The sequence below is a fragment of the Sebastes umbrosus genome, chromosome 18 (genome assembly GCF_015220745.1).
Source record: "Sebastes umbrosus isolate fSebUmb1 chromosome 18, fSebUmb1.pri, whole genome shotgun sequence".
In the NCBI taxonomy this organism is placed as follows: domain Eukaryota; kingdom Metazoa; phylum Chordata; class Actinopteri; order Perciformes; family Sebastidae; genus Sebastes; species Sebastes umbrosus.
This window is the reverse complement of record NC_051286.1, coordinates 2,680,040-2,693,014: the sequence shown is the minus strand read 5'-3', so window position 1 is coordinate 2,693,014 and position 12,975 is coordinate 2,680,040. Positions and strand designations below refer to the sequence as shown.

General features: G+C 39.9%; 1 protein-coding gene and 1 long non-coding RNA gene across 4 annotated transcripts in view; both read right to left on the bottom strand.

Annotated features, from left to right (window-relative positions):
• Positions 1–12,975, bottom strand: part of si:ch211-202p1.5 (uncharacterized protein LOC103909337 homolog) — a 35,996-nt gene that overhangs the window by 15,559 nt on the left and 7,462 nt on the right. Inside the window, exon 1 of one of the 3 annotated variants that reach the window (XM_037750480.1) lies at positions 3,122–3,727. The exons of 1 other annotated variant lie outside the window; for it this stretch is intronic. In XM_037750480.1, coding sequence (XP_037606408.1) covers positions 3,122–3,185 — 64 coding nt within the window. In that variant the 5' untranslated portion in view covers positions 3,186–3,727. Of the gene's footprint in view, positions 1–3,121; positions 3,728–12,975 lie in introns of those variants that run through there. One more of the 3 variants, XM_037750478.1, reaches the window with a different exon arrangement.
• Positions 4,909–7,744, bottom strand: LOC119476874. Its single transcript, XR_005204120.1, has 2 exons — positions 7,683–7,744; positions 4,909–5,184 (listed from the first exon to the last, which is right to left on the bottom strand). It is a non-coding gene; the product is annotated as an uncharacterized LOC119476874 (long non-coding RNA).

Here is a 12,975-nt window from a genome sequence, read left to right as displayed (position 1 = left end):
GTGAGCGAAGGGAAGAGGAGAGGAATGTAAATGTATGGACAGTGGAAAAATCACAACATGAGAAGAGACAAGACGTTGACAGATGGGTGCTTAGAGAGTCCTCTGAGGCCCTCAAGATGTTTCTTTCAGTTGATGGAGTTGACATCTGCCAAGATATTCAGCTCGGTGATAACTCCCCCCCCCCCCGACAGTAATAACCATGCACAGAGGTGAACAAGAGGAAATGAATAGATTTAGGGCCGGTCAGGACTCAGTAAACCACATTTCATAATGACGAGGTCAACAAGTATAAACACGCCCCTCCTCAGGCGACACACCAGTCTGCCTCAACGTTTTATCCCCGTAGGCTCTCTTTTGAACTCTTAAAAGCATCACGATACCTTTTCTGACTTCTTTGAACATGTTTTTGTAAACTGAGTAAACTGAAGATTAGAAACCGTATCAGGTTTTCATTTCAAATACTGGAGCTGATTTCACTGATCAGCCGGATGTTTCTGGGTAAAACTGTTCCTTTAACAAGACTAATGGGGATATTTACTGATCCCATCACACGTTACCGTCACACAATATTGTGTCAAATAAAATGTTTTGGTAACACTTTATAATAACCATCATTTATAAGTGGCAAATTGATAATAATTGATAATTGAACAATCTCAGCCCGTCAGTGGCAACAACAAGCACTTACTGTATAGTGGACGTAAACTGACAGTGAGGCGTTGCCTGACAGCATTACAGTAAATTGCAGCCTGTTTAGACAACATTGTCATCCCAACTTGTCAGAAAGCGAGTAGAAATGGAGAATATTTGATAGGTAGAGAGGGGCCAAGCCACGGAGAGATTTATAAACAAGGAGAACAAATGTGGTATTTAACTAGGATGCCAGTGCAGTTGCTGAAGGGGTGAAGTGCTCCCAGGGCCTCGTGTGGCAGAACAAACTCTTCTACATATACTGTAGTCTTTTTAACCCCCGAGTGGGTGCACCAAGGAGAAGGGCATTACAGTAATCTAGTCGGGATGGAATAAAGGCGTGAATCAGAGAGTTTCTGCAAGAAAGAGAGGGGCGTGGTCTGGAGATGCTAAGTAGAGGCAGCCAGAGGAAATTGTTTAGCCAGTTGAAGTAGCTTCAGAAGGGCTTTGGGGTTACCTTGTCCTTTTGCAATGATCGTAGAATAGTAGGGGTTCTTGGCCTTGTCAAGCGCTTCCTTATCGCTTCTATGATCTTTGTAGAAATTAATGTACAATTAAGCCAGTTTGCCAGTGTAAAAGGACACTCTGCATGATTTGAGTTGGGCAAGATCATTCAATGTATCTGAGAGGAGCACATTGAGACCAGGCGGCTACCTCCAGGTCTGAGAAGTGAAGCCAATGCTGACGTGCCTTAAACCTGCATTCTTTCTAACAGCCAGCAGGGGGCGACTCCTCTGGTTGCTAAAAGAAGTCTGATTGTATAGAAGTCTATGAGAAAATGAGCCTACTTCTCACTTGATTTATTACCTCAGTAAACATTGTAAACATGAGTTTATGGTCTCAATCGCTAGTTTCAAGTCTTCTTCAATACAGCATGATGTTCATCCAAAAACCATGATGGCTACAGCCAAAAACCAAGATGGTGTGGCGAAAAACTAACATGGTGACGGGCAAAAACCAAGATGCTGTCGGACAAAAACCCAAGATGGCGATGGACAAAAAACCCAGACGGCGACGGGCAAAAAACCAAGATGGCGACAAACAAATACCAAGATGACGACGGCCAAAAACCAACATGGTCAGAGAGCCTCATGAATCCATGCCATACGGGTCGGACGAGGACGTAGTATACTCATTGATACTCAGTAGTATATGAGCTTTACTGTGTGTGGGGAAGTCAACATGCTGAGGTATTTGAGTGAATGGAGCAGGTTTATGAACTCTGAATTATATATAATTAATTATATATGATATAATATAATTATATAAACTGTATAATGCAGTTTTTAAATGTGTGTCTCTGTGTGTCCACTAGAAGAGCTGCAGATTTTAAACCTGCTTTACTCAGACGTTACATTTCAGTCCGTCCTCAGTGTTCAGGCTGCGCTGTTAAATCAGGTGTGGTGGATATTTGTAGACATTTCCATTCCCTCGTCCTATATTTTGTGTCTCTTGGACAGGATATTGCATGAGACCAAACGTGCAATTTTCAGTGGTGCCTCTTCTCTTCCAGTTTTACTGGCGCAAAGCGTCGATGGACAAATGCAATGTGACTATTCGGTGCCTGTAAGAGGAGTTTACTCTGTGAGGCTGCTGATGTGCCTGTGAACTCTGAGGGGGAATTGACATTGACAGCATTGCTTTGAGCTAAACGCTGACATGTTGATATAGCAGGTGATGACCACCATCTTAATTCAGCGTGTTAACATGCTAACGTTTGCTTATTTACACAAAGTCCAGCTGAGACTGATGGGAATGTCAAGTCTTTGAAAAAGGTTCAACACGCCACTCAAATCCACACGATGCCTGTCAATCACGTTAAATCTTGTGTGTGTCTAGTATGACAATGGTTGGTACCAATGGATTTTTTAGGTTTTCTAATTTCATATGACACCATAAAAATCACAAGTTGCGTTAATGTATTAAAGAAATTAGTGACGGAAAAACAAATTTTCGTTAACGTGTTAACTGTGACAGCCCTAATATTCTCACTTAAGATATTCAAGATACATTGTTTAAAAATAAGTCCTTAATATCTTATTGAAATGTTACTGGTTAGGTGACTGTCTTATATTAAGTGTTGTTAGATATTTTGAGGAGTAATTAGACAAATATACTTGGTAAGATTTTGCGTTTTTTGCAATAAAGACCTTACACAACCACCGGTAAGAATCCAAGCAACAACAAGGAGGAATGATTTTATAAATATCAGCTCAGGTAATAATGTTTGCTGAACCTCAGACTGCAGAAAGAGTGCACACAAACAATTTCAACTCTGTAAAAACAATATGTTACTATAGAATAACTAAATAAAATAAAATAAAATGAAATGCTGCAGCAACTTCCAAAGCTCTACAGCACCTCACCCAACTCTTGACTCCTTATTTGGATCCTAACTGGAGGAACACACAGATATTGGAGGTGGGTTTACCTTGATGCTGATGGATCAACATCAGAGTCGTGGTGAGGAACCAGAAGTAAGTGAGTAAGTGCATCCTGCTTGCCTCCTCAGCGTCCAGGTGCCGAAAGCAACTCACGTAAAATTCCTCACAGCTTCCTTTCCTCCAGAAATAAAAGATGTGTAACAACACACAGACGGAGATCCTGCTGAATCAAACACCTGAAGGTTTCCCAGTCAATGCTCACAGACAAAGAAAAAAAAGTGTGCACTGGATCCTGCAACAGTTGCCACCCAGGTGCAAAGTAAAGTTGATATCCTGAGGGGCTCCGAGGCAGCGGTGGTTTCCAGACGGAGGGAAGGATAATGTGACCGGTTGGAGCTGTATCATAACAGATGGAGAGAAGTGAGGAGGAGGAGGAGGAGGAGGATGATACACAGGGGAGGCCGGGCCTGCAGCGAGGACACCTCCACAGCTCATTAATCACCGCCTCCTCCGCCTGCCGCTGACCCGTGTCACGCTCCCATGCTTGTTTATTCTCTCGCTTTGGTCTCAATCATTCAGCTTTTTTCTGTTCTTGTAGTCTGGAGTCTCTCCTCAGGGGATCCCCGTGCAGAGTCGGCCACGTGTGGAGCAGCGCCGTCTGTTACGCGTCTTCATCCAAGAGTGTGTTTGAGGCAACAAATGTGTGAAGGGTGTCCTGCTAAACGCCGGTGCCTGGACAAGTTGCTGTAATAAAAATGGATTGATTCCAAATTCATGTTGCAACGTATCACATTATCTAATATTTAGACGTCACCCCTGCTTAGAAATAACTTGTCTTGAGAGGAAACTTTGCTTTTTCTGTGCTGGATGTAACTGAGCTGAATGAACACGTTCTCACACCCAACTCTTCAAATACTGTCGCTTGGTCAGTGGCCCTCGGCATCAGAGACTGTCGCACTTTACTTCTGGACGGACCAGGGACGGCGTGCCAATATACGTTCATTATATGCATATTGTCCTTTCGAAATAAACTTCTGTTTTCACAGGAAGTTAGGTTTAGGCAACACAACCGCTTAGTTAGGGTTAGGAAACGGTTGTAACTTCACTGACTAGCGACTAACGGGACTGACAACACTAACGAGTCACATGACTAAAGACTAACGTGACAAAATAAATCAACGTTACTATTAGTTTCACAAGGGACACGAACACCGGCCTCTTGGTTGACAGTCTTGTGTTTGTTTGACCCATCTACCACTCCTCCCGTTAAATGATGAAGCACAAAAAGAAGCACATTTCCACACTGGAAAATTTCCTCTATGGGCCATTCTACCGAATTAGTTCAAACTGCGGTCCCACAATATAAAATATAATAATCAAAACAATCAAGTGTTCAAATCTTAGATATTTAGTAAGATTATGTTATGATCTATTTAAACCCAATGCATTGAATGAGATAGTAATAAGCTAAATAAAAACAAAATCATCATTTATGGGGTACTTTCTATTGGGAAGTGGCTGTCCCAAACCCTAACCCTTAAATTTCCATTTATGCGCGGTTATTACGTTATGAGTTGCTACAACCCTTCTTTTTAACAATACGCTTATGCACCATTGGACACAATTGGACCACAATTGTTAATAATAATAAATTACATTTTATTGCTCATAAAACATTTGTGTTTGTAATATTTCCGAGGCATAAGGCATGTTATGAGTTAATATTAAGCAATAAGGTTGAGGGAATATGATATAACCTTGCAAACAAAACACTGTGTGTTATGTTCTGGTAAACAAAACGTGGACCCAAAAGCAACACACACTACTCAAGTTTAAAGCTGTAGCAATATAAGAATTTATTAATAATAATAAATTGAACGGTGGACAGGGCTGGAGGTCCTCATAGTCCGACGTGGCTGGGATTAAGACTAAAAGTTTTAAAGGGAGTGAGGAGCATGGGGATTGGGGTTCCAGTGATCCTCCAGATGGTGATTCCAGTCCACTTGTGATCCGAGGAGGAGCAATGATGTCGGAGAGTGAGCAGGTAGGTACAGCAGGAAGCGGAGGCAGCTGACAGGTAAGTATACCACACTGAGGCGACGAAAACGATCTGGCGATGAATGACAGGAAGACCTGCTCCAGCAGCCACCGCCCAGGAGAAGGAGGAGGAGATGGCCACACCTCCTTACACACAGACAGACTAGACTGACAGGGTAAAACACACAGGAGACAAAAGGACAGGGAAACAGAGGAAACACAGGGAAACTACTAGACTGCCCAGGTGATAACATGACACTGTGGTCACTACCGAAACAGTGGGTATTTTGTAAAAAATAAGGTATATTGAGTTATCAACTAAAATGTTATGATACTGATTGGTTAAATGTATGTTAAATTTAATCAGTCCTTAACTCTGAAATCAATATGATCAGCGTTATGCATTTTACAAAGAAAGATTGCATTTAGATTTTGATGAAATTGAACTTAAAAAATTGTTAAAAATTGTAATTTTAATTGATTTAGTTGTGAAAAACTTCTAGAATGTAAAAATATTCTTTAGAGGAGGGATGGAAACACAATCTTAACAGGTTAATATAAAACTTTTTATTTTAGTGTATTACTATGTTTCGGTAGTGACAAATCTTGGGAGAAGAAAATCATTCCAAACCAGTCTGAAAATACAATACCAAAATTGACTGTACTTTGATTAGATATGTGTACCTTAGATATGGTGCAATATATATATGGACAAAGTTTTGGGAAGAAAAGATACAAATTTCAAAATGTTTACAACTCTGACTGTGAACCAATTCGGTAGAATGGCCCCTATATCAAGACACGTGGTGAGGAAAGAGTAGACTGTGTTTAATCAACTCAAGACCAGGCGGCTATCTCCGGGTAGGCCTGGGCGGCAACTATTTTTTGTCACCTTCCTGGCATTTTACTGGGGATAGGCTACTATACAGTATATGACGGTATTTGTGGAAAACAAAACAAAAAAGCTGAGCAAAAGTCGGAGAAGCGTCTTGTCACTAAAATGAGAATCGCTGGTCAGCCCACCTTAAGCAAGCCTGGGTCATTGTTGTCGCTAGCGTCGTGGCTAACCCCCTTCACTTTAATCATTAGCTTCTGTCTTGAGGAGTTGTAGCATTTATTCACCAATAGGCAGCCTAAACTGTACACACACTGCACTGCTACATTCACAGCTATTACTGCTAACGTCATTCTCCTCATCAGTCACACGCTCGCTGGCAGAAACCCCGTCTTGTCTTGTTGTCATCCCCAAATAACACATGAACTGTCTAGTAAATAAACACAGTGTGTGTGTTTGTCAAACTCCGACAAAGAGAGCGGAGGACGGAAGCAGCGCACCCGAAATGACATAAAAACGCCGCTCAGACTCTCAGTGTAACCGAGCAGAGTTTTTTTAATTACATGACTATTTTGGTACAAACGTTTACTCGCCAGTATGGTGGATAGCCTTCTGAGATTTACTCACCAAAACGGAAAATCTACCCACATTTGGCGCTTGTTAATTTCGGACCCTGTAGGTACAGGTTGTACATTAACATTAATTAACAATATTAATCAGGCTGGAGTTATTTTAGCATTTAGCTACTTGCAAAATGATTGAAATGTAAACTTGATTACTGAATCTGAAATTTGATGAAATACTATCGAACATCATCCAAAGGTTGATCATTCCATATTTCTAGAAAAACAATCTTATATTGTTGTGTATTGAATATTTTAACACCCCGGAGCTCAACATCATCGTTATCTAAATGATACCAGCTTTAGTGAAGTGGTGAGTTAAGAGAATGAGGTGAACAGAGAGGGCCTGTTAAAAGATTTGAAATCTGTGTTCGCTCATTCAACCCTACCTGGAGACGTTGAGCATTGTGAGGAATTAAAAGTGAATATTTCTGTCCACCATCTATCATTTCAGCTACTCTCAGCCTCCCTGCTACTTTGGCAGATGATACTTAGTGTATTTCTTTTGGAGAGAATAGCCGAGGAGTCATCTGCAGTCAGTTAGAGACTATTCTGAGGTCATCTGGAACAAACTACTGTACGCTGAGCAGGAAAACGACAACCACAAAAGGTGGACCCCTGTTTTTTATCTTTTTTTGGGCCCAGTTTAGGGGAAGCTGTCTCGCTGTCTTTCTGTCAGTCTAACCAAGGAGAGACCGATGTGGTAAACCAGATTCTTAAACAGATTAACGAGGACAATCCAAACATCTGGGAGGCAGATAACTATGTGGGGACTTTTGGTCGGGTTTCCCTAAAATTGCTCCACCAGATCTCGTGAAATGTTCTGAAATGAGCTTGGTCTCCTGAATTGTAAATAGCAAAGAGGAAGTGTGTTTCGCCACCATGACGGGAAGTTTTACCTTTAAATTCTTACTACCCAGGTTTTAAAGACGTGGAATGTTTCTATTTTAACGTTTCTCTAACCCAAACCAACTTCTCTCATGGTGGGAAATTCACTGGATGACGATCTCAAGTATGGAGCTAGAATCAGGAGGTGGTTAGCCTAGCTTAGCAAAAAGACTGGAAGCAGGGGGAAACAGCTAGACTGGCTCTGTCCAACGTTAAAAACTACACCTGTCATCTCGGTTTTTGGCCGTCGCTATCTAGGTTTTTGGCTGTCACCATGTTGTTTTTTGTCCGTCGCCACCTTGGTTGTTGGCTGTCACCATCTTGGTTTTTGGGAGTCGCCATCCCGGTTTTTGTCCGTCGCCATCTTGGTTGTTTGCCGTCGCTATCTAGGTTTTTGTCCATCGCCATGTTGGTTTTTGTCCGTTGCCATCTTGGTTTTTGGCCGTTGCCATCTTGGTTTTTGGCCTTCACCATCTTAATTTTTTGCAACCAGAAGTGACACAAGAGGGTGGAGTTAAGTGCAACCGAACGTTTTTTAAGTTATGACAGCATCAGGCTAGCTGTTTCCATCTACTGCCAGTCTTTATGCTAAGCTAAGCTAATCATGTTCTGCCTCTGTATTTCATTTTGTCATGTTAAAATGTGACAAAGTTTAATTCCTTTTTTATTCAAATGTCTTAATTCTGAAATCTAAAATGTAAGAACGTGAACAGTAAACAACACACACACTGTGAATGTGCTAAAGAGAAGTGAAATATAGCCTCTATATGTCACCTCTCTAAGTGTTGAGAGTTACTCCTGTCTGTCAACACACACATTTTAATTTAATTCAGTGGGTGCAAATCACCAATTTAAACGGTGTTTGTGCGAGTGTCTGCATGTCATTTAGCCAAATGTTTGACTTCTCATCAGGTCTTGAGGCAACTTAATTAGAGAGCAACAGAAAACAACAGCCTGTCGCTCCCATTGCCCCGAGATACAGCGCAATTATAGAGGAGGAGGTGAGATAATGGGGGAGGAGGGGAGGAGAAAGGGGAGAGGTAGAAAGAGAAAGAAAGGGAAAAGGCGATGAGAGAGAATGAGAATCATTTTCATGATTCAAGTAGGAGAGAAAAGAAAAATATAAAACAGTAAAAGAGAAGTAATAAATAAGGGAACCCTTAAACATGACATTTAAAAAATCAACTATACGATGTGTTGATTGAAAGTCTAGGTACATCAGTAGGATGAGCAAAATATCTGAACACGCTGAAGGAAAGACTGACATATCCATCTGCCCTTACATCATTTCTGAGTCAATGGTGAGCTTATAGCTAAGTTTAAAGACAATGCACACGGTCGAAAAATGAGAACGCAAAATGTTCTCATCCCAACTCGTCACATACCACAACTTTGTCATGCTGCTTGGCGTCATGCCCTTTGTCGTCACCTTATTTTTGGCATCAATACCATTATAGTTACCCTTGGCGTCACCTTATCTTTGGCATCAATACCACTATAGTTACCGTTGTCGTCACCTTGTTTTTCGGCATCAATACCACTATAGTTACCGTTGTCGTCACCTTGTTTTTGGCATCAATACCACTATAGTTACCATTAGCATCACCTTATTTTTGGCATCAATAATGACTGCAAATTGTGTGAAATTGTGTCTGAAACGTTTATTTAATTTTTAGGTATTGTTAATTGTAACATTTATTTATTCTATCAAGTTTTTTTGCACTGACGGGAGCTGGGAGAAACAATATTTCGTTTCCTTCTGTCTATGCAAATACTCAGTGAAATGACAATAAAGTGAATCATGAATACCACCATAGTTACCTTTGTCGTCACCTTATTTTTGGCATCAATACCATTATAGTTACGCCAAAGATCACGGGGTGCACCAGGATTTGTCTGCTCTGAGGTTTGTCAAAATTAGATTTGCACCTGTATAACTAAAACCACAATAACACATTTACTTGATAATTTATACAAGAGTCTGTATATAAAACTATTTAAAAAGATATATTATTTTTGCTACTTAGCAGGCCACATTTTGTTTAAAGCCGGTATTTCTGCACAGTGTCAGATAAAGATCGGGCTCCACTAATATTATTAGTATTATGCTATTCCAGTGGCGGCTGCGTAGGATTGTTTCAGACTTCTGTGATCATAATATTTCCAATAACTCCAGGGTGTTGTAAAGTCAAAAAGTCAAAATTTTCATTGGAAAGATAGATGTAATCATTTCCAAAATGCACGATTTTATCTAAAGAAATATTCTGCTTCAATCCATATTTGTTGGTGTTTAGCTGACGAGTTATATTCTTTAACGACATTTGATTTAATAAATAAAAGACACATTTTATACACTGAATCACCGGTTTGAAATTTAGTGTTTTTGTTAGATGATTTGTCAATTTTGGGTGATGATGTCAGAAAATTGGGGGGGTTGACACTTGCTTGTTGTATTACCTCGCTAACTTTGACCGAATGCAAATAACACATATAACATGTATCCATGGTTTGCAGAAACGTACAATGCCAACATCTTTTCCTGGCAACTGGGCTGTTGATTGCACAACAGTAAGCCAGAGTTCAGTATAGATTACGGTTTATCAAAAGCAGCAGTTTTCTCTCTTGAAACAATATTGTTGACATTGAAAGAGCGGTTTCCATTTCGCCCTCAGTCAGTGTTCAAACCTCCAGCCATGCAGCGGTTTAATCCACAGAGCCAACATACTGACCTTATGTGCATGTTTCACTTCCCCGAAGTCACAGAGCTTTAAATACATTTGGTAAACATATATATTCAAAAGTTTACATTTGCTGATTTCTTATGTTCTGGACGAGTGAGAAAGGACAATTCAAAACAACCGATGAGCTCAAACATCATTTGGGGCCCCAGGACTGAAATCATCTGACTGAAGCCACAACAAAAGGGACATAAAGCTGCCTTAGAGATGTAAGCAATGCGGCTCTAGAGATGGAAATTATGGTCGTCCAGACTGAAATACCTTAAAACGGTTGCTCAGACATACATGTTCCCCTCGGCATGAATTAAGATTGTGTTCCCTCAGAGCAGAGGTCAGCAACCTTTACTATCAAAAGAGCCATTTCAGGCAAAAAAAACAAACAAAAAAAAAATCTGTCTGGAGCCGCAAAACATTTAAGCATTATGATGAAGTTTTTGACACAGTTTATAGTCTAAGTACATAGTATATAAGTCTAATGCAGTGAGGGCCAAAGACACAATGTACTACGGAGTATTAGGGCCACATTGAGGGAAAAAACATCTGAGATTTACAGAATAAAGTCAGAATATTACGAGAATAAAATCATAATTTAACGAGAAAATACAAAGTCGTAATATTACGAGAATAAAGTCATTACTTTACGAGAAAAAAGTCGTAATATGAGAATAAAGTCACAACTTAATGAGAAAAAAAGTCGTAATATTACGAGAATAAAGTCATAACTTAATGAGAAAAAAACATTGTAATAATGCGAGAATAATGTCAAAACTGTACGAGAAAAAAAGTTGTAAGATTGCGAAAATAAAGTCATAACATTACGAAAAAAAAGAAAATAACATATAAAATTACTACTTTATAATATTATGACTTTTTTTTCATAATACTACGACTTTTTTTTACTTTAAACTTATGACTTTATTCTCGTAATATTATGAGTTTATTCTCGAAATCTCAGATTTATTTTTTTTCCTCAATGTGGCCCTTATACTCTGGCGTACCGTCGTACCGTAGACCTACAACAATGATAAATAAAAGTGAAAACGTAAACACAAAACAGTTATTAATTTCCATTTTTAAAAATCCACGGGGAGCCACTGGAGAGGAGCTAAAGAGCCGTGGGTTGCCGACCCCTGCCCCAGAGAAACAGAAGAAGAGCTGTTTTGTGAGACAGACGACTGACGGACGTCTTAAATTATCCAGAACTGCTTCAACAAACGCAGTCAGTGTGGAGTGTGTTTTGTTAGGATGGAAAAAAAACGTGGTCGTCCCTCTGAACAGGAAAGATTTATTCTCACCTGTCGCTTTACTGTTAGTCCACCGCTTATTTGCTTTTTATAAAAACAGAGAATTTCCACGTCGCAAAAGGTCGAAGCTGAAACTTTAGCATGCTGTGAGAATAAATTGAGAAAATGTTTGGTCCAAGGACCGACCCCTGAGGGACTCCACACCGCAAGGGGGCTGACGAGGATAAATGATTGTTGATGCAAACAGCACTGCATGCATCGGCCAGCTGAGTCTTTTTTGATGGTTTGCTACCGGAGGATCTTTGATTGTTAGATGCTGACATTGTGCTTACTTAGCACACTGAAAAGAGTTCGACTGACTGGATCAGCAGCAAAAAATGGTCTCAATCTTTTCAGCAAATGCCCCAAAAATAAATCTCTTTATGACTCGTCTGTCAGGAGCAAAAGGAGGAAGTGTGATGTTATTATAGAGCCACAAAGTCCGCAGAGGGCGGAGGTCGGGGTGGATGGATGGATGGATCATCCAAACATCAGATCTTAACACACTATTTATTTCCTACCGACAGCGAAGGTGGTTTTCTTTTAAACCGTGACCACCATCGTTCCCCAACTCTTAACAGAGTAGTAATTTAACCCAAACCATGATCTTTCTATAACCACTTTGTTTTTGTGCATAAACCAAACCTTAACCACAGCGTTGTCATCACATAAAACGGTTTTATTTTTGAAACGTCCTATGTGTAGTTCTAAACCGACAACGTATTTTCTCATTTAATTTAAAGGGCTTGTTTGATGCATAAAGATCAATTTGCCTGATTGAGGAATACAGGAAAAAGCAGTTTATGTCACAATTAAATCTTTCTCAACTTTACGAAGACACCACCTTTTTTAAATAGATTGCAGGCAGCAGTCTGTAAAGGATGCCGCTTCTTCTAGTTTATTTATGCATTTTCGACATTTCCCCATAGCTCATTGTCTATGTTTGTATCTACAGGAATGAGATGAGCTTAGACACGTCGGGATGGATAAGTCCAGTGGGAACAGAACCCACAGTTCAGTGTCAGAAACTCAATATATCAAATACATTGTGATAACATTTGTTACATCCATCTTGTGGTATTTTTTACTCCACATAGCAGACGAGATGTATAGTCATATAGTAAATTTCCTCCAGAGAGCAAAAGTTCAAATAACAGATACCCAGACTTGTTGAAGTTCTCCCTGAAGAAGACAGGTTTGACCTCTGATCTCTACATGGTGAGAGGAAAGATTTTCCGAGAATCAATCAAATAAAGCTAAAGCAACATTATATATAAAAGGGCCTTTAAAATCCTCAAATTATTTAAACTGTAGATAAGAAGTTTGTGGTACTGCCTAGAGAAGATCTGGAGTATGGGGATAAAAATTGTATCGATTGAAATGCAATCTTTAATTCATTTTTAAGAAAAATGTTCTTGCTTCCAGCGTCTCCACTGTGAGGACTTGCAGCTCGTTTCCGTTTATATCTTTGTAAACTGAATATCTTTGGGGTTCGGA